The sequence below is a fragment of the Leguminivora glycinivorella genome, chromosome 20 (genome assembly GCF_023078275.1).
Source record: "Leguminivora glycinivorella isolate SPB_JAAS2020 chromosome 20, LegGlyc_1.1, whole genome shotgun sequence".
Taxonomy (NCBI): domain Eukaryota; kingdom Metazoa; phylum Arthropoda; class Insecta; order Lepidoptera; family Tortricidae; genus Leguminivora; species Leguminivora glycinivorella.
In genome coordinates this window covers 11481735-11504365 of record NC_062990.1, presented here as the reverse complement: position 1 = coordinate 11504365, position 22631 = coordinate 11481735, and the positions used below count along the sequence as shown (strand labels likewise).

Genomic DNA, 22631 nt, shown 5'->3' with positions numbered 1-22631 from the left:
ATAAAACGAAAAAAAAAATGGTACTTATTTGAACAAAAAAAGCACTTTTCTTCCCCCATTAGAGAAAAAACGTGTTACTTTATTCCTCTTATTTTTTGTTCAAAAATCATTAAAAATATATACTTACACCTAATTGCGCCTTCGCATCGAAAATTTTAGTAATGCATTGCAAGATCGTACGTATAATAACATCGAGATCAAAATAAACATAACATAAATAAATAAATGATTAAAACTGTACCATTTATTAGCTTATTAAAATGTTATTAAACGTAACATTATTTTAGCACAACGAATGCCCCATCGAATGCCCCATACGAATGGTCAAACTGGCCAGTTCTCCAAAAAGGCGGGACCATAGAGGTCAATTAAAAAAAAAACAAATTTTCAACGCGCTCCAAGCCCCGCCCTTTCCGCCCGTTCCGCTCGCGCTTTGAAAGCCTACACCTTGTCATTTGACCCTTAGTGCTCGCCGGGTGAGGGCGTGTGACAGTTATTTTTGTGTAGTGTTTGTGAAGTGCTATATTATTGTGTTTTAGGTGAGATTTTTTTTTATTTGGTATAGATTATTTATAAATATAAAATATATATTTTTTTAATTTTAAACAAAAATAACTACTCAATTAGAAAAATGCAATACGACTTTTTGAAAGCCATGTCGGTGGTAAAATAGTGCGCGGACCGTCTGACGGTAAGTAGTCACCGTAGCCTATGGAAGTTTGAAAATCCGGGGGCGCGTTATATGAATAACCCCATATTTAATTTAGTCTCTCGAGTAAACTTCCCAAAGTACTTAAAAGCTTCATTTTTATTATAAATGTTATACACGGTGCAACATGAGCAAACCGAAAGATTTTAACTACGAATTTCTGAGGGCAAAATAAAGATAAAATGTGATATGACTTCGAGCAAATTTCGCCAAAAAAAATTTTTTTTGTGTATTTTTTTTAGTTTCTTTGGATGTATTTTCACATAAAAAGTAAATGTTATTCGTAAAAGTGGTACTTAAAATTAAAACATTTTTTTCTAAAAAAACACTTTTGCAAAGAGTTACTTTTTGATATCTATCAACGAGGATAGTTAGATTATGTCCGATAACGCCATCATCGCCATCAAATCAGGGTTTTGTTCTGAGAAATAATAAGTAATTTAATTGTTATTTTTTTAATGCTTATAACTCTGAAAGTAGACGAAACCCAGAAAAGTTTATATGACATTTTACTCTTCTAATATGATGAGGAATACTCTGTTAAAATTATTCGGTTTTCTCATGTTACACCGTGTATGTATTTACCTACGTTTTTAATAATTAAAAGGAAAAAAAATGTTTGGTCACTATAATACATTTTTTTACATATTAGGACATATAAAGTTCTGAATTTTAGCCATGAGCCCATGACAATGATAGAAATTTATGTTCGGTGACCTAAGTATGTTTTTTCTTTCGACGGGTAATACATATAATATTTCTAAGCTGTAGTGTGCATAGGTAGTAGCTGTATGTATGTATAGGTATTATGTCGAAATGGCCAAATCAGCCACAAGGCTACTGTAAAATGTTGTTGATACACGTGCGAATAGATAATTTTACAAATCTCTATTCGCTCGTGTTTTAATCACAGTTGTTGCAAAATTCTTATTTTTTTTTTGCGATTGCACCTGTATTGAAATTGATTGTAAATAACCAGTTACTTATTGTTTTTTTCTTGAGCCCTGTAAGATAAAAGGGTCAATTTTCTTAGTTAAATTCAAATATAGATAGTTTATCTTTGGTTGTTTATGTGTTAAGCTTAAGCAATAGAGATAATTTGCAAACGAAAATAGTTTTTAATCTGGTTTTAATCCAGTACATTATTACATGTATTGTTTAGTTTAAAAATATACGTTACTAGCTTTTTCCCGCGGCTTCGCTCGCCTTAAATTCGAAAATTGCGGAATGCTTCATACAAACTTCCACTCCCTATTTTAGGGAAGTGGGGGGTTAGAAAGAGACAAAAAGTAGCCTATGTCACTCTTCATCCCTTCAAATATCTCCACTTAAAAATTCACATCAATACGTCGCTCCGTTTTGCCGTGAAAGACGGACAAACAAAGAGACACACACACACTTTCCCATTTATAATATTACTAGCTTTTGCCCGCGGCTTCCCTCGCGTTAGAAAGAGACAAAAAGTAGCCTATGTCAATTCATCCCTTCAAATATCTCCACTTAAAAAATCACATCAATACGTCGCTCCGTTTTGCCGTGAAAGACGGACAAACAAAGAGACACACACACTTTCCCATTTATAATATTATAGTATATAGTATAAGTGTAGTATAGTATGGATTTCGATTTATCAAATAAAATGAATAAAGGTATTTACATAAGACATATTACACAATAATATGTTGGGATTGTCGGGCCAAGAGTGACCATAGGGGAAAGATGTTCTGGAAATATTCTAATTATTTAACGATTTTCCACTTCGTAACTACTTGGAAAAATATGAACACGGTGTAGGCTTGCCTGGAAGAGATGTTAGTGGAGTAACCAACTCTTGTTATTGTTTTTATCTATTCTTTGTAATATTTTGCACATACATACATACATATAATCACGCCTGTGTCCCATGAAGGGGTAGGCAGAGCACATGAAACTACTCGTTTCAGTACCACTATTCGCAAATAAGGGGTTGAAAGAAAACGAAACTGTGACATTGCAGTGACAGGTTGCCAGCCTCTCGCCTACGCCACAATTTAACCTATATCCCATATTCACCTACAACACCCACGGGAAGAAAGGGGGTGGTGAAATTGTTAACCCGTTATTTTTAAAGACCTAGAGCCCATCAAAAATTTCCAAAAACGGCTTTATTGTGATTATGGCGCAAAAAAAGGTGTGGTATTCAAAATTGGTAATAATCAGCAAAAAAAAACACAGACTATTTCATTGTTGTTCAGAAAATTTCGTCACGATTGATTAAGTTTTGAAGGAGGAAACAGTCGAGAGCGGAACCTCGATTTTAAAGATTTTTTCAGTACAGATGGTGTTTTTTTACGCACTAGTGCGAGAAGTGGTTCATTATATGCCAGGTCGAAACTTCGGAGGCTCATCTGTACTGAAAAACGTCGTACGACACACGTGCGAAAAGGAAATTCGTAACTCGTGTCGATTTAAAACACTCCCTTCGGTCGTGTTTTAATTTATCGCCACTCGTTTCGAACTTCCTTTTTTACGCACTTGTATCGTAAAGTACTATTTCGCAACATCTTTTAACTGTGTTGTTCTAAACGGACATCTTTTTTTCGACAAATTAAAGTTAATAACACTAGTATATTTTAACTAAAATTCATAAATTGAAAGGGGGGCTCCTTTCCTTTTTAGCATTTTCGCTCCTGTAGCGTCTTAATGCACACATACTCGTAATATTTTACTAACCCATTTCATTTCTTTCACATATCCAATATCTACTAGCTGGCCTGGCCGTATAAATGAAAGACACCGAGTTCATTTGTTTATTTAAATCGAATATCCTCTTCAAATTACTTGAATCAGTTATGAATAAGAAAGTATAGACATCCTATGATGTTTTGGCAACAAACTGGTATTTTACGTGGTCACCGAATATTTTCAGTGCATATTTTGACTTGGACGTCGCGTGTGTTTTTACACAGAAAACGGTTTTATGAATTAGCTTTTCCGTTTATTCACACGGTGGGTGAAATATGATTTGGTTTGGCTACAGTGTGATCTGTCGTTGTGTGGGCTGTGCTAAGTGAGAGTCTCAGATCACGATCAGGGTAGTACTTACATTACTTAACTAAGTACAGAAAAGGGAAACCTAGTAATGAGTAGCGATAAATTAAAACACGATCGAAGGGACTGTTTTAAAACGACACTAGTTACGAATTTCGCTTTGTACGTGTATTATACATATTATAATATGACATGTTACAGTATAGCTACATAAAGACGCCGTCAATAGAATTTGTGAATAATGTAATTTGTGTACAATTAAACCTTGTAGTTAAAATGTCTTTTTTTAGTTTCATATTTTTATTACAATAAAACATCAGGGACATAAAATTATCTTACAATAAGACTACCAGTTTAAAAATGTCTGTAATTTCCATTCTAACTCGTCAGATTCGAGAATTCATATCACATTACCTATGATCCTCAACCTTTAAAATAATAAAATTGTGCTAGAATATTAATATTTTTTTCTACTCCCGTACTGTTATTAGTGAGTTACAAGGTCGTGCATAGAACTTTAAAACCCTACATAAAAGATGTCAGGATAAGTCTATCTAGTCTATACCCTGAAAACATTTAGTAGCAGTAGCACGATATAGCTGTTACAGTTCAGTAAATACATTACTACCAACTTAACAAACCAATTCGCAGAGTCGAGACTCCTTCGTTTTCTGCTGCGTTCATTGGCGACGCGTCGAATCGCATTCAAATGTATGAGATCTCGATTCAACTCGGCTCGATTCGTCTTAGTGGCCAGGCTTCAAAGAACCATACCATAGACAGTTTTATTTTCATGTTTGCACTCAAACTGCATATTCAAAATGGTAGGCGGTCCACTAGATAACTAAGATGACTGAAAGTAGGTATTTGTTGATTTATAATTTTCTTTCAAAATAAGTGCTTGGTCGTAGAAAAAGTATTGTATGCAACGGTGTTTAACTGAGTCAAAAAATGCTCGTGGCGTCTTTATTAACAATTTTCGGCTTCGCCTCAAATTGTTACCCACGCCACTCACCTTTTTTGACCTCTTTTAACCACCAGTTGCATAAAATACTATATAGAATGGTTTGTTTACATTATTGACAATTTCAATAACTTTACTGAAAAACGTCGTACGGTACACGTGCGAAAAGGAAATTCATAACATGTGTCGATTTAAAACACTCCCCTCGATCGTATTTTGGTTTAAAGTCGCCGTCAATAGAACTTGTGAACAATGTAAACAAACCCTGTAGTCAAAATGTCTTTAATTTTCATTCTAACTCATCAGATACTGGCTAAATCCATGTGTTATTTAATCAATTCATATCACATTATGTTCCTCAACCTTTAAAGTAATAAAATTGTGCTAGAATATTGATATTTTATAGAATGGTTTGTTTACATTGTTGACAATTTCTATTGACGGCGATTTTAGCGCCACTCGTTTCGAACTTTCTCTTTCGCACATGTCTTATTGTATCGTAATGTACTATTTTAGTGTTTTAAATTTTTGTACTTTAGAACGCATAAAATTTTGAACAGTAAAACATGAAATTTTGATGTGATGTGTTGATATGGAAACCTGAATTAGTCATAATTTGTGTCGATTTGTACCTAATGGTTTGCACTTTGCACTTATGTAGGTGAAGTGTAAAAGTTTGTGTGTGTGTACTTTGGCGTGCTCGGATGTCAGTATAAGCAACGACGGATAAATTATAAGTTTGGTTCCGTTTTAAATAAATAACTATTAAACGATACAGAGTCATTTAAATTAAAGTATATTTTGTCAACAACTATGTTAGTATAGTAACCAATACAACCAACCAATTGGAACCCCAGGCCACTGTAAAACTATATTATAGTGACGTTATAAATCAGATTGTAAGAAATCTCTTTCTGCTTGTCCTTTTGACATGGTTGTAGAGTGGGTTATCTAGGGTTTCAATTGGCTGACTGTACCAAGCCTTATCAGTTACAAATCTACAGATTTTGTATTGTATTCATTTATTTCAGACAAACAGTCCACTTCATTTACTTACTGACTAAACTTCTAATTATTAAATACCTACTAGACTAACTAGACCAATTATTTGTATTTAGCTTGAATTAAAATCATAGGTGATCTATTTTATCGTCTCTAGCAAGCCATAGGCCTTATTTTCGGAACCATTATTTAATGTATTATTGGGTTGGTAAGAAAGTAATGAGCGATCGATTGAATTCCACATAAAATTTTTGAGAGAGTTCTAGAATCTTCTATGGTCGAAAGTATATAAAGGGCGAGTCGCACAGTTTCTCGTCAGTCATTCACTAGCTGTCGCCGAGCTAATATAAGGAAGAAAATGGACGAATTAAAAGTGCATGTAAGGCATTGCTTACTATATGAATTTCAGTCTGGCCATTCAGCCGCCGAAGCAGTGCGTAATATATGTCAGCGTGTTGCTCCTGAAGTTGTGTCTGAGGCCACGGCGAAACGATGGTTCCAGCGGTTTCGTAGTGGCGACTTTTCATTATCAGATCAACCTAAGTCTGGTCGACCGGTGAAGATTGATGTAACCAAATTAAAAACCTTAATTGAAGGAGATCCGAGGCTAACGAGTCGTACTCTTGCTACCGAGGCTGCTCTCATGTCACCATAGAAACACATTTACACGAGTTGGGAAAAAACTACAAATACAGTGTTTGGATACCGCACGAACTTGATAGAGATCAACTAAACCGCCGTACCGATATCTGTATACAACTTCTGTCTTTTCGCCGCACATTCAACTGGTTGGACCATCTTATCACTGGAGATGAAAAATGGGTCTTATATATAAATCACACACGCAAACGTCAGTGGCTAGCTCCAAACGAAAAAGGAATAGAGGCACCAAAAACAGAGCCTCACCCGAAAAAAGTTATGCTGTCCGTTTGGTGGGATATTCATGGTATTATTCACTGGGAACTCCTACCAAGTGGAATGACTGTTACCGCATCAGTATACTGTAATCAGCTTGAAAATTTAAACCAAAAAATCTGTCATAATCGTCCACAGCATGCTAAAGTTTTTTTCTTACACGACAATGCTCGCCCACACATTGCAAAAGTGACTCGGCTACAGCTATTGGAGCTAGGTTGGAAAGTGATACCTCATCCACCGTACTCTCCAGACTTGGCACCTACGGATTACGCATTGTTCAGATCGCTAAGCAATGCCTTGAATGAAAAAAAGTTCGATGATCAAGCTCATCTACGACAGTACATAGCTGAGTTTTTTGAATCTAAACCTAAGAACTTCTTCGCCGATGCTATTCATTCTTTACCAGAACGATGGAGACAAGTAGTAGATAACGAAGGCCGTTATATTTTTGATAAATGATTAAAATAATAAATTAAATAAAAATTACAATATTGGTTATGATTCGCTCATTACTTTCTTACCAACCCAATATTTAAAGAATTTGAAAAACTAAAAGGGTCACCTATTCAAAAACTTAATTCAGATTATTATTTTCCTAGTAAAATATAGTATTACATGATATTTAAATATTAGTGGGATAATAAGACACTTACGTTCGAATTTTCAAAGACTTTTTTAATTTGAGTTTTTTTTTTGACAATAGGTAATCTCGCTCGGGGATGAAATCCACAGCAATGGATTGTGGCAGCTGCCTCAGCCCTGCAAGTGACACGGACGAGTCCGAAACGTCCCTGTTCCCCTTCGATAACCAAAAAGGTTAGTGAGATTTGTGCATTTACAGACATCTTGGATTCTGTACACAGTATTTATTTCAAAATAATTTGATAGTAGAAACGTCTAAAAACGTGCGTGACTCAAGAAAGATGGCGTTCCTTTGAACTCTTTGCATTTCTAGAGAACTCCAGATCACCCATATAATATACGGCATATATTTCATATGTCCATTACCATAGGTCTACCAGATCAATATTTGAGAACCTTTTGTGTGCCGCTAATGTCTTGATTTTTGGTTTTACCTAAAATTGTCTGGGATTGGTCACGTTTAAGAACATCGCCTGTTACCTACAATATATTTTTTTAGGTTTTTGGTGTTCTTTTCAAATTTCTAGTGTCAAATTTTCTAAAATCAATATTTTAAAGCTATCAGTAACATGTAACTTTCTTCTAGACACCAACAAAATGGCTTTCGACAACTACTTAACCCCGCAACGCAACAAGAAATTCCGCGACTGCTACGAAACGAAACTACCCTACGTCCGCGAATTCAAAGAACTGGTCGAACGCTTCAAAAACAACGATGAAGAAACATTCGACGATCGCATGCGTTCCAATTTCAACGAGGACATGAACTATGCTCAGAACGAGAATCTGACGCTTCTACGAATGACGGAACAGACTTTTGAAGTACCTGTTGAACGAGAAAGAGTAGCACAGTCTTATTTTGCTGAAAATGAGAATACAAGAAGATGTTTAAACTTCAATTTTGAGCAAGTTCAGTGTGTGTGCGAAGCGTTACAGCAGAAGGGGGATATAGAGAAATTGTCAGAGTTCCTGTGGAGTTTGCCGCCGAGCGAGCTGCTTCGTGGAAGCGAAACTGTACTCAGGTATGTTTTCCGTGAAGTTGTCAATGGAAGGATGCGCGGGTCGGTTTTCATGGTAATGGGAAAGCGTTTTCTTGAGTACCTAGAAATACGTATGATGAAATATGGAGTTGTATTGAGAAAATATTAACCTAACCCGTTATTTTTTTGAGACAGATGTTGAAAAATATTTACCTGCTTGCCTGCTTTCGACTTTTCTCGCGTTAAATTCGATGATCAACTATCTCAATTCGTTGCTCAGTCACGTGAAAGACGGACAAACAAACAGTCACACACACTTTCACATTTATAATATTGAGTATGTAATGGAAGTATGGAAAAAATTGTTTGAAAAATTATAAGCAACCAATAAGTGTAAATAGCCAAATTTATTTAAATTTAAATAAACTTTCAGAGCGCGCGCTTTAGTAGCGTACCATAGAGGCGCGTTTCAAGAGCTATACGCCATATTGGAAGCGCACGCTTTCCCGCCAAAACACCACAACGCTCTGCAGACTCTATGGTTCAAGGCTCACTACAAGGAGGCTGAAAAAGTTAGAGGAAGGAAACTAGGTAAGACCATAGACAATATTTTTGAAGAGGTAATTATTCGCCAAATAGGACCCTTTTCGCCAAAGCACACAGATTTAAGACTCATTATAACAGAGAACGTAGATAAGAGGGGAAAAACTGGGTAAAACCATAGAATAACACAATAGGCTAGTTTCCTACAGTTAAAATAAAATATTTTATGCAGTGCACGAAATAAAGCACTACATAATTATAAGAAAAACATGGACAGTAGTGATGTTTAAACATAATTTCCATTTAATAAGTCAAAGAGAAAGATATAAAGTAAATGAATTGACCGTGACGTCACTCCTCAGTATTTCATAGTAATTCCATATTAGCAAATCGTTTTGACAGTTCTTAAAAAGAAGCTGATTTGACTAGTAGGAAACTAGCCTATTACAAATGTACAAATTCAGTTTAATTACAATTTAATAAAAAAAATTCGTCGTTTAAATTTTTTTAATTACAATTTAGGTACTATAGCAAAAATTCTAAGTTTAATTACGGTTGTTTTACTATGTCATTAAGTCATATCAGTTGTTTACTAACGTTTAATTTTAATTTAGTTTAATTAAGTCTGATGGATTTAAAAGTAAAAATATCAAAAAAAGCAGGAAGAAATCAGGGTACGTAGTAGCCGAATGGCACAAACGCTCACGAAACGCTTACGAAACGAAACACACGTAGATATCTATCTCTATCGCTCTTGCGTATTGGCGCTACAGAGCCAGACTACCTTTCGCGGCGTTTCGATTTCGTTTGGCGTCGCAGAAATGACATTCGGCTACGGCACCTGATCAGATATTGTGGGATGTAGGAGCAATTCCTAAAAATGATATTTATGGTGTTTTGTTCAGGTGCTGTGGATAAATACAGGCTAAGGAAGAAATACCCGCTACCAAAGACAATTTGGGACGGCGAAGAAACCGTCTACTGTTTTAAGGAGAAGAGCAGGAACGCATTGAAGGAATGCTATTACAGAAATAGGTAATTAATTAATACTTACTCTCATCCTCCTTGCGTTATCCACTGCTCATGGGAGTCTGGGGTCAGCTTTGACAACGAATCCCAAAATTTGATGTAAGTAGGTACCACTTTTCCGAAAGCAACTGCCATCTGACCTTCCAACCTGAAGGGTATCTAGGTCTTTTTGGGATTAGTTCGTTTCCTCACGATGTATTCCTTCACCGAAAAGCGATTGGCAAATATCAAATTTCGCACATAAATTTCGAAAAACTCAATGGTTTCATTGGTCACGAGCCGGGGTTGAACCTGCGGCCTACGGATTGAAAGTCATACGCTACAACTAGGCCACTAGCGCTTCTAATAGAACATATTTCATATCACACATAAAAACAAGAGCTTTTTTTTTTTTTTTTTTTTTTTTTGGGAATGGCAGCCTCGAGGGCCTTTGCCAAAGTCAGTTGAGGCGTTTTTAGTTATTCGGGTATTAACAGGAATGCCAACAGCAAGTTATAAATAAGAAATACGGAATTATGAAGAACTATTATCTCCTGTTTTGTTATTAGGATATATATATATATATATATGTATAATTATAATTTAATGTTATTATGACTGATAAAATGACATAAAATGGAAATGAACGGTGTAAAGACTAATCGAAGTAAAGATGTGATATTCGTCGGGCGAGGTATAAATGGAGGGAGCAAATCGTACAAAGAAGAGGTTAATTTGTTACATTCAAAAAATATGTGATCTAGATTACCCTCATCCAATCCACATTCACACACCGACGTATCCTTAATACGACGTTTACATAATAATACCGGGTAACACGCATGACCCAAACGTAACCTGCAAATAGTAGAAGTAACTTTCTTATTAGCATTACGATATCGAAAAAACCAGGGTTTTACGGGGATTCTTTCTTGAATTTCGGGGTAATGTGATTTTATGGATTGGCTAGATCGAGACCACTCAACAAGCCATGCATCATTAAGACTATCTTTAGCTATCGAGAGTAAATCATGTGTATAAGACCTAAATGATGAAAGACATCCATTGATTATTGCATCCTTAGCGCTCCGATCGACCATTTCATTTCCTGGAATTCCAGCGTGACTAGGTATCCAAACTAATACAACCATGATACCTTTATGAAAAAGCGACAACAAGAGGCGTTTTATCTCTAAAATAACCGGGAATTTCATTTTAGATCTAAACTGATTGGCTAAAATAGCCTGCAAAGTGCTTTTAGAGTCAGTGAATATGACACATTTATTTAAATTATGAGATTCTATATATTTAAGAGATTCCAAGATAGCTACTGCTTCACCTGTGAAGATAGACGAGTAAGTAGGTAATTTAAAATTCAGGATAACATTAAACCTAGGAATCCACACAGCAGATCCTACATAACCATGAACCGACAATCGGGAAGCATCTGTGTAAATGGTGACCCAGTTGGGCCAATACTCAGCGATAGCTTTATTTAACTGTGAGAGTGGAGCCGTCGTATTTTTATCAATTCCAATGTCAAGTAATATAATGGGTTTAAATATGATTGCATTATAAGGGGTTTCAAAGATTGGATTACGAATACACTGAAAAACGGGACAAGGGAGGTGAGTAAATTTGAGATAACTTTTTATTAAACAAGGAGGATCTTTGTGAGACCAGAACTTAGATGATTTAATTAACTCAGAAAGAACATGCAGTTTTGAAAGGAGAGGATGAGCAGACGATTGCATTATTTTAAAGAGGAATCTATCTGAGAGGTACTGTCTTCTTAAATGAAGAGGTGGATCAACACATTCAACTTGAAGGGCTATAATAGGAGAAGATTGCATTGCACCAATAACAATACGAAGGCTTTTGGATTGAATTTTGTCCAAAGAGTTTAATGCAACTTTATTACAAGGTTCAAGGAGAAAAGACCCGTAATCAAGATTACTACGCACTAGCGCATTATAAACTAATTTTTGACAGTAAGGATGTGAACCCCACCAGACACCAGAAAGGGAGCGTATAATGTTAATACTCTTCTCACACTTTTTAACTGTATAATTAATATGATGGATTCCAGTAAGCTTTGTATCAAAAATTAAACCTAGAAATTTAACTTTATCTGACTGAGGAATTGGAATTCCGTTACAAGCGATTGTAAAATCTGGAATACGTAACTTACGGGTAAAAGGAACAACTGTACTCTTAGTAATAGAGAGGGATAACCCATGATCTTCTAGCCAAATATGTAGATAACTTAAAGCTGAATTAAGTAAAGGAACCACATCTAGGATATTGGGAGCTGAAGCATACAAACATATATCATCAGCATACTGTAACACATTACAAAACGAATTAACTGAGAGTTCTAAATCATAAGTATAAATACTGTACAACAGTGGACTTAAGACCGAACCCTGGGGAAGTCCCTTCCATACTAACCTAGGAGAAAGACATATATTTTTTGAACTAACAAGAATGGATCTACATAAAAGATAATTTATTGTAAAATTTACAAGCCTTTCTGGAAAGTGTAAATCATGTAGCTTTTGCCTAAGACGAGGGAGAAGTACATTATCATAGGCAGATGCTACATCCAAAAAGACCCCCACCACGGAATGGCATTCGGAAAATGCAATTCGAATGTCAGTTGAAAATATGGCAAGACTATCCAACGTGCCGAGACCTTTGCGGAAACCAAACTGACTTTTAGGCAACAATCCTCTGCTCTCCGCCAACCATTCCAATCGGTTTTTTATAAGATGCTCAAGAATTTTAGCCAACGTTGATGAAAGAGCAATAGGACGATACCCAGATGGATCGTTGCTTAACTTTCCTGGCTTAAGTATAGGAACTATAATCTGAGTCTTCCAATCATCTGGAGGAATGCCTGATAAGAATATTTTATTAAGAATTTCCAAAAAGAACTGTTTTGAATCTGGACTGGCATGCAAGATGAAGGAATAAGGAATTCCATCCACACCAGGAGAGGAGTCCTTAAGATGACTAATGGCCGTCAAAAATTCTTCATAAGAAAAAGGTTCATCAAATTGATTATTTGAAGTGGACTGTAGAGAAGGGAGAACAGGTGAAACTTCTTCCAGAATAGGAACCGAGGGAGGAGCAAGCTTATCTGCAAATGGTTCGACCCACTCCGAAGGATCGTTTGATTGCACTTTTGATTCGGATGCAAAAGCACCGCGAAATCGGTTCAACTTTCTCCATACTGAGGAAGACGAAGTAGACGGAGAAAGACTTTCACAGAACGATTGCCATCCTTTTTGTTTTTTAACTAAGAGAAATTTAGAACAATCATCAGCAATCTTTAAGTAATTATCGTAGTTCTCCCTAGAAAAATTTAATGTTAGTAATTGCTCTGCACTTTTCCGTTTTCCTACAGCTTCAGAACATTCCGAGTCCCACCACGGAGGATAAGGAGTTTTCCTAGGACACTGTCTCTTTTGTGGAATAGAGCCATTAGCTGCTAAGATAATCGCATTCTTAAATTTGTTGTATCTAGCAGCAGCGTCCTCGTTACCATGATCATAAATTCGAGCAATTTCATTATCCAACAATAAACTGTACATAGGCCAGTCAGCCTTTGCTGTTTGGTATTTAAATCTAGGAGAGAAAGAAATAGAAGGCACAGGATCAGGGAAAGATAACAGGACAGGAAAATGGTCACTTCCAAAAGAATATGGAAGAACACGCCACGAGAGTCTAGATGAAAGTGAAGAAGAAGAAACAGAAATATCCACAGCGCTACTAGGATTCTGTGAAAAAGACACACGTCTTGTAGGGGAGCCATCATTAAGAACACATAAATTCAGAGAGTCAAATAGATGTAGAAAATGATGAGAAACAGAGTCACAATGATGAGAACCCCAAGACGTATGGTGAACATTAAAGTCACCAAGTATTACTAAAGGGGAAGGAACTGATGATAAGATATGCAAAAGTTCAGGAATCATAGCAGGGTGTGGATCAGGAATATAAACTGAGAGAAATGAAATGTTATTCACCCTCACAGCCACCACATTCAAGTAGTTACTATGAGAGGGAATAAGAAGTTGAGAAAATTTTACAGACCGTGCAACTAAGATAGCTGCACCACCATGCCCATCATTCCTGTCATCACGAAGACATGCGAAGCCCGGAACTCTAAAAATAGAACCAGGCTTCAACCATGTCTCCTGAACAGCAAAAAGAAATGGGTTAAATTTATTAACAAGATAAGCTATATCAGATTTTTTATTACGGATGCTGCGACAGTTCCATTGAACTATCGTGGTTAGAGCCATTATCTGAGAAAAATAGAGATATGAGATTAAATAACTTTTGACGCATGATGTTCGGTTCAACAGAGTTCGAATTGTTAACGACAATATCAACGAGAGAAAATACGAATTTAATTAAATTATCGTTTTTATTAACATGTTCATTGTTTAATGCACATCCATTAGGTTGCGAAGATACAGGTTCCCTAACAATGTAGTCATGGGCCCTCCTGTCGAAACCAGGGCTGGGCACAGATGGAGGTTTACGCGGCAAAAAAACAGTTTTGCGGTAAGATTGAGATATATTTTGATTGGAAGACGCACCAGGAACAGAAGTCGAATGTTGAGATACAGAAATACCATCAGACTGAACAACAGGGGAAGGAGAAAGAGAAACATCAGCAAATGATTTTCGTACATTTGGGTAACGGGCAGCAGCTTCCAGATAGGGCAAATTTTCCTGAGACATGGCTAATTTTATGTTACGTTGTCTATGATGCTCTGGGCAAATTTGATTTGTAGCACAGTGGTCCCCTGAACAAAATAGGCAAGTAAAGGTAGATTTATTACACGTTGCTCCTTCATGGTCTCCTGCGCATTTAAAACAACGAGATTTTGAACGGCACTGGACCTGAACATGTCCAAAACGACAGCAATTATTGCATTGGATTGTAGGATACAAATAGCACTCAACTGGAAGGCTATTATAAAAACAGTATACATGTGGCGGCAATGAACGGCCAGAAAATGTTACCACCGCAGACTGAGTAGGAATCCACTGAGGGACATTATTTTCACCAATGACCTTCCTACTCAATCGGCGAGCCTTAATTACTCGCCCAAAACCAGTAGGCACTTGAATGTTATTCACTACCTCCTCCATTGTCCAATCTGTTGCCAAATTCCGAATAATACCCATCCTCGTAAGATAGAATGACGGTATAATAGCCGAATAATTTGCTCTCGCTAACGCCGGATGCAACAAGCAATCGTTTGCATGCTGAGCAGAATCGAATTCAACCGAGAATCGATTACGGCCAATTCGCTTGACTCCATCCTTCACTACCCCGGAAATATTATTTTTAAATAAAAAATGTCCGAAGTTAATCGCTTTTAAAACAACGCCTGAGGCAGGGTCATTAACATTTTTTTGGATATGCAAAACAAATGGAGCAATATCAGTATCCGAGAATTTACTTCTTACAGTTTCAAAATCTGGGTGCGTGTATGTGGACTGGATAGAATCAGACGGTTGATTCATAGGGGCCTTTTTGATAATAGAATTTTCGACATTTAAAGTTATGTCAGCCCCACGTTTCAAAGAACGCGTTACACCACCATTATAAACGCCTGCATTATTTACTCCACCGCTTAAAGATACCGGCGAAGTATCCATGGCATCAACATCAAAAATGCCCCCGCCAGGGTCCGGCGGGTCGTTACTCATTTTTGAAAACTATAAAAACTTACCCTATATACAGGATCTAATAAATATATTATGATAACTAGATAGAATTAATGAAAAACTAAATAAATTATACAACAAAACAGGTCTGAAACAAAATAAAACAATTAATTAATTTAAATTTCCCGGACTTGCTACCAACAAAACCAAGATGGCGAACCCGAATCAAAACAAGAGCTTTATATCGCATGTTAAACTAAAAAACTGACAATTTGACAGTAGACATCAGTAGATACGTCGAATAAACCATAAACTAATACAGTTACACACAAGAAGTTTAGTATTTATTATAGCCTGTCAACCAAATTTTGGCAGTAGCAATGTACATCAAACTAAAGTATGGTATCCCTATGAAACGAACAAAAACCAGCAATGTACGTCGAACAGCCACCGATATTTTTTTTCAAGGGGCTCGCTTCTTCCTTACGAATTAGATAATGTATTAAAAAGGGACGGATATGTGCTAGTTATTTCTCTTTTTGGTAGGGTGGAGATTTCCACAAATAAGATACAAATGACACGCGAATTTCCACCGATTTTCAAAATTAGTGTTGCTAGCCCGCGATTTTTCAAATTTGCCGCATTTTTCTAGTGACAAGATTTGGTTGACGGTCTATAGCTGCTATACTCTGTCTAACAAGTCTGTCAGTAAATAAGAACAAAGAAAACTATAGGTATCCTTTTCTATAGCACCCTAAAGAAAAGGATGCATATAGTTTCTTTGTTCTTATTTACTGACAGACTTGTTTGACAAAGATATTGTATAAGCAGGGAGAATAGAGATATTATGTATGAGCATTTTTTGAGTTTTTTAATAATAATGAGATATCAGCGTTGAGAAATAATATCATTAAAAAGCTAGTGAATGAATATTACAATTCAAAGTGAATATTAGGATATCCTGGGTACGTAGCCGAATGGCACAAACGCTCACGAAACGAAACGCTCGTAGATATCTATCTCTATCGCTCGTGCGTATTGGCGCGACAGAGCCAGACTACCTTTCGCGGCGTTTCGTTTTCGTTTCGCGTCGGAGAAATGCCATTCGGTTACGCTACCTGATCTGTACGATCGATTTCAATTCCCAAAACCAAAACCCAAAGGTATTCCCAAAACTTGTTTCAAGTTCTGCACTCTTCTATTTTCCTACTAACTCTAAGCGGTAACCGCGTTTTCACGTTATCCGATCCGATATCGGATGTAGGAAGGATGTCAAAGGCAAAAATCAAAGATGGCGCCTTTAATTATATAGGATATCAGCCCTACATCCGATATCGGATCGGATAATGTGAAAAAATACATACTAAGAGTTGGAGCGAGTTTTCTGCCATAGGTCTACTATACGAAATAGTACCTATTGTCTTATATTACAAGTTAGAAATCTAACTTTATCTAATAAATAATTATTTCCCCAGGTACCCAACACCCGATGAGAAGAGAGCCCTAGCGCGTAAAACCGGCCTGACTCTCACGCAAGTCTCCAACTGGTTCAAAAACCGTCGGCAGAGGGACAGGACACCACAGCAGATCAACAGACCGTGAGTACCTACATACTTACTTTACTCATACAGTGTGTAAATCAAATACGGGTGGATTTCGGAACGGCGGTTAATATTGGACATAAGAAATGTAATTGTTAGATAAAGGGTATGGCCGGACCGCCATAGCAAAATCGCCCCTGGCTGAATTTTAGATATTGTTATGCGTTATTCGTTTTATTATTACATATACTTTTGGTGAATATTACGCCGTAAATGATTACCGTTTACGAAAAAATTAAAAGAAAAGAAATTTCGTTTTTATTTTTTTTCGTCCAAACCAGGTATTCGATTGATTTGTTCTTTGGATATTTTATTGATATATTAGGGATATATCAAATAAAAAAGAAATAACTTCCTGACTTTTTTTAAGTACTTAATATTTTTGAGTTGAAGTTTTAAATTTTTCGTTACTAGATATGAGTTAGCGACACCTACCATATTTTCATATAATATCCACATTTTTATACTCTATTATTTATATTTTTATCAAAAATATTGGTTTGGATCATCAACTTGAAAAAAAAATCATAAACAGGTTGGACAAAATTAAACTTACAATATTACAAGGCAATGTACCCTACTGTCCCCCTCCGATTTGATTGATTTTTATATATGTTATAGAGTAATCAAAAATAACATACACGTATTTCCTTTATAGCGGCCCAAACTCATCCTGTTGGGAGAAATTGTCCTGAAAAGTGACAAAACCCTCTAATTTCTTCAGGGAGATTTGTTCAATCATACATACATACAATCACGCCTGTATCCCATGAAGGGGTTGGCAGAGCACATGAAACTACTCGTTTTAGTGCCACTCTTGGCAAATAAGGGGTTGAAAGAAAACGAAACTGTGACATTGTAGTGACAGGTTGCCAGCCTCTCGCCTACGCCACAATTTAACCCATATCCCACAGCCTTCTACGACACCCACGGGAAGAAAAGGGGTGGTGAAATTCTTAACCCGTCACCACAATTCATCATATTGATAATTAATTACCGATTTCGTTATATATGTTGGAGAACATGACAAAATAAGGGACACATAGAAATATGATATTAATATTGTGATATATTCAAACTCTACTTCCAACTATTATTTGCCTGAAACAAAAGTCAAAAACAAATAAAGTCAAATTTACGACTTCCCTTCAATGCTCTCTTGTTATCCTTTGTCGGCCCATAGAGGTCACTTCCACATTTAAAAAAAACTACAGGTACATTCTAATTTCAATCTTATCAGTATTAGTTAAAGTTCAAAACTGACTATTTCACGATCTTATTTGAATCCTTATTCTTTTTAAAAGACGTTATGTTTATAAAATACTTCACAGAGTTTGAAATGAGACAATTTGAAGTTTATTACTTAGCGTTAAAGTGGATTTTTGAATGTATACTTGATTGTTTGGGCGTGCAGTATTATGTTTTGATTATTATAATTTGAAACATCGATAAGCTTTTGGTGGCTTTTATTAGGTAGGTACAGTCAAGGTTTGAATATACATACATAGTTGCAGACAAAGTACAAAAAATATGTATCCACAACCTTTACAGGATGACACCCTGTATATTTTTTCCAAAATCTGTAAACGCCAATTTTCATAAATAAAAAATCGAAGGAAGGTCTTCCTATACCATTTTTGAGTGGCAGCACGGGATCTGGTAAGTGCCTTTACTGACCCGCTATCAAAATACACCCTGTATGTACTAAAATGTGTCCAACACGGGAAGCATGCAAGCAAGCACTTACAAATAGTGCGATAGGGACGGCCTGCTATTTTATCGTCTATCGCGCGACCATGCTTACCGTGCAAGCCTGTGTAGTATGTGTGTAGTATTATACTATAACGTAACGTAACGTATAATACTATAACGTAACGTATAATACGTATAACTATAACTATGTGTGTATGTGTGCTGGCGGCGAGCTTAAGTCGATTGAAATTGTTTATGTTTAGTCTTGGTTTAGTCTAGTATTTTTATAGACTTGGCAGGTGCTTCTAAACTTAGGTACCTATATAGGTGGTCCTACATTCACATTTATTTCAAATGAACACTTAATTTATTCATTACCTATACCACCAATAGTTTCAAAATGTTCCGTTTAGATTATTAATTTATATTACGGTCAACCAAATCTTGGCACTAAAAACGGCGGCAAATGTGAAAAATGTAGGGCTCAGCGGCCAATGACTTGAGGAGGCACACTCAAAGGATATGACAGATGGCGCCACCTTATTAGTCCATTGCACAGATAAAGAATTTCATACGTGAGAGCGAGAAGATGATATTTTTTCTCTCTTTCACATATGAATGACAGTGACATACCTAGGCACGCACAGGCGCCGCCTGGCGGGATAAAATGTCAGTGTGCTTCTTCATTGTCTTCATGAAACGCGTGCCTTCCTAAACCTAGACGTTGGCGGAATCATCGACGAGCCATAAAACTTAAAAATTGATTGAAAATAGGCGCGAAGCTAGAAATTGAATTGAAGACATTTAATTTCGCACCTTTTTTAGGGTTCCGTAGTCAACTAGGAACCGTTATAGTTTCACCATGTCTGTCTGTCCGTCCGTCCGTCCGTCCGTCCGCGGATAATCTCAGTAACCGTTAGCACTAGAAAGCTGAAATTTAGTACCAATATGTATATCAATCACGCCAACAAAGTGCAAAAATAAAAAATGGAAAAAAATGTTTTATTAGGGTACCTCCCCTACATGTAAAGTGGGGGCTGATATTTTATTCATTCCAACCCCAACGTGTGATATATTGTTGGATAGGTATTTAAAAATGAATAAGGGTTTACTAAGATCGTTTTTTGATAATATTTATATTTTCGGAAATAATCGCTCCTAAAGGAAAAAAAAGTGCGTCTCCCCCCCTCTAACTTTTGAACCATATGTTTAAAAAATATGAAAAAAATCACAAAAGTAGAACTTTATAAAGACTTTCTAGAAAAATTGTTTCGAACTTGATAGGTTCAGTAGTTTTTGAGCAAAATGCGGAAAACTACGGAACCCTACACTGAGCGTGGCCCGACACGCTCTTGGCCGGTTTTTTAGTACCAAGATTTGGTTGACCGTCTATGTAGATCTTCAAAGGACGTTTTTAACCCACCAGACGCTAATATCCCGGTTGATACATTTATTCAAACAAATATTATTCTACAGTGAAAATGTCCAATAATGGGTCACAAATCACTTTGTCCGAATGTCCATAAATGTGACCCTCATTAACAAACACATGTTTTAAACTTAAAATTCTATAAACAAATTACTTTCCCGCCCCCAACCGATCTTTTTTCTAAACTCTATGTCTATTGTTTTAAAGTAAAGGTCATTTATCAATGAGACACTTCGTTGGGTTGGTTGACCACGTGTGCTTTTGAAAAGACCGGTAGCTTTGGACTCTGTTCCGAGAAATGTATGAAAAAAAACTTTGAAAAGCTTTATTATCCATTGTAACATTAAGCAATAACTACCTAAATTCTCTATCTATATTAATAATAACTTAATGCGCTTGATGAAACAACTGAATTATTACCCAAACAAATTAATCATTCACTTTTTCAATAACGTAGGTAACCATTAGTACCCACTTGATGTGTACCTATAGAAATTTAATTAAAGTAAAAATGAGTGTTTCATAATAATTATGAATTTGCCGCCTTTTTGCTTTTTTACTGACAATCTCGACTTGCTACAGTATTGTAGCAAATCCTTGTCAAATACAATCTCTAAAAAAAAACTTGAAAATCAAAAACAAAACCTGTCTGGCTGGAAAGAAGTTGCAGTTCCCTCATTGGTCACTTTTGAATTTGGAATGTTTTTTTCTTTCCTTGTTTATAATTTATGTGACCTACCGGTGTTTTATGGTCGAAACGTGCCGTTTCGTTGCGCGCTTTTATTTATGAAACGTTTGGAGTCATGTACCCAGAGGTAGACTGTTCGATACGCTAATTAAGTAGCCAGACTGGAGCATTTTTAAATATTCCTGTCCTAATATTTAACATTACGTGATGAGGACTTATTGTTATTTTTAATTTGAACTCATGGGAACATTTTTGTTAATAATTATCAAATGAGTATGAAGCATTGACATAAAAATCGAATAGGTAGGTACAGTGTGGTACAGTCAAACCTGTCAACCAATTGGAACCCTAGGTCACTCTACAACCATGTCAAAATGACAAGCAGTAAGAAATTTGAAATGGTTAGAGCGTTTTCACATTATCCGATCCGATATCGGATATCAAAAGCCAAATCCAGTCCTACATCCGATATCGGATCGGATAGTGTGAAATATCACTCGCAGTGTGCTCGCAGTTCATTCAGCACAATTTGCTGCAATATGTACACACCCCTTAAGACCGATAGAACCAGTTCAGCCAGTTTCAAAATGCCCAAAATTGGATCAAATATTTGTATAATTCTTATTATTGACCCCTACATTTTCCATTTCAGAGAGATGCTAGTACCAGCGCAGTACGCCGGTCCACAAGGTGCCTTGGCTCCTGCTCTGCTACCCAACTCCTACTACCACCAGCTACAAGAACCTACTCACTATCTTAGCAATGGGGCATAAGTATAAGTTATCATCATCTACCTATTCAGAAAATAAAAACAGAATTGATCCACCAAAAGGATGGATGGACCCTTTACGGCTCAGCCACGACATTGGTCTGGCATGGGGCTGGCGCGACAGCGGGGAGCGGCGGCCATACATTGGAGCGAGACACAGCGATGGGACTTTTCACTCGCACGTATGGCTGCACTCACCGCTGTCGCGCTTAGACCAATGTCGTGGCTGGGCCGTTAGAGTCGTATAAAGATAAGTCCACAGCGATTTTGAGAGCCCCGCAGGTGCGTGTTAATTTATACGCCAAAATTCTGTGAAATTATGACATTTTAGGTACCCCTACACAGGCCAGAGGCCTTACTCCGTTTTCACATTATCCGATCCGATCCGATATAGGAAGGATTTCAATGGAAATAATCCAAGATGGCGCCAGTAATGTATGGGATATCGGTCCTACATCCGATATCGGATCGGATAATGTGAAAACGCACTAAATTCCAAGCGTTTATAAATGTCCAAGTCGCATCAATTAAAAATTGACTGTGAATAGTGTGAATATTATAAGTATGTTTACCAAGATCGCTGTCGACTACGATTGGTATTACGACTCCACTGAGTTGATCGCTCAAACGTAACGAGATACTTATTACTACTACCAATACCACTCCTGATCATACTCTTGGCTGCGGGCCTTGGGAAGGGTACCGAACTGGATTAAAAAAAACAGATAGACAAACAAACGGACAGAGTCAAGGGTTCCTTTTGTTCCTTTGCGTACGGAACCCTTAAAAAGCTTCAATCTAAATCATTGCCATAATTTCACATCTTTATATCTATACACTATGTAACATAATTGCCGAAGATAAATCCTACGGCTTATACATTACCTTCTATAGTATCTTTAATTTTCATGGGGTTTATTTTAAAAAAAGGAAGTGGTATTCGTTACCGCTATTCGATACCGGTT

General features: G+C 36.6%; 1 protein-coding gene across 1 annotated transcript; it reads left to right on the top strand.

Moving 5' to 3' along the window:
- Positions 1–441: 441 nt before the first annotated feature.
- LOC125237184 (homeobox protein SIX1-like) lies at positions 442–22304 on the top strand. The gene is made up of 7 exons (XM_048144175.1): positions 442–539; positions 7327–7439; positions 7852–8287; positions 8679–8836; positions 9694–9823; positions 16963–17085; positions 21550–22304. Exons 2-7 carry the CDS (start codon positions 7343–7345, stop codon positions 21668–21670), a joined length of 1065 nt encoding a protein of 354 aa, XP_048000132.1. The 5' UTR covers positions 442–539; positions 7327–7342; the 3' UTR covers positions 21671–22304.
- Positions 22305–22631: the final 327 nt, after the last annotated feature.

What these genes read in the sequence shown, in the direction of transcription:
- LOC125237184 (XM_048144175.1), top strand. Translation starts at nt 7,343, where the DNA reads ATGAAATCCACAGCAATGGATTGTGGCAGCTGCCTCAGCCCTGCAAGT. An exon ending in GGAAGCGAAACTGTACTCAG is followed by an intron (nt 8,288 to 8,678) that starts GTATGTTTTCCG and finishes ATAAACTTTCAG; the next exon opens with AGCGCGCGCTTTAGTAGCGT. An exon ending in GAATGCTATTACAGAAATAG is followed by an intron (nt 9,824 to 16,962) that starts GTAATTAATTAA and finishes TTATTTCCCCAG; the next exon opens with GTACCCAACACCCGATGAGA.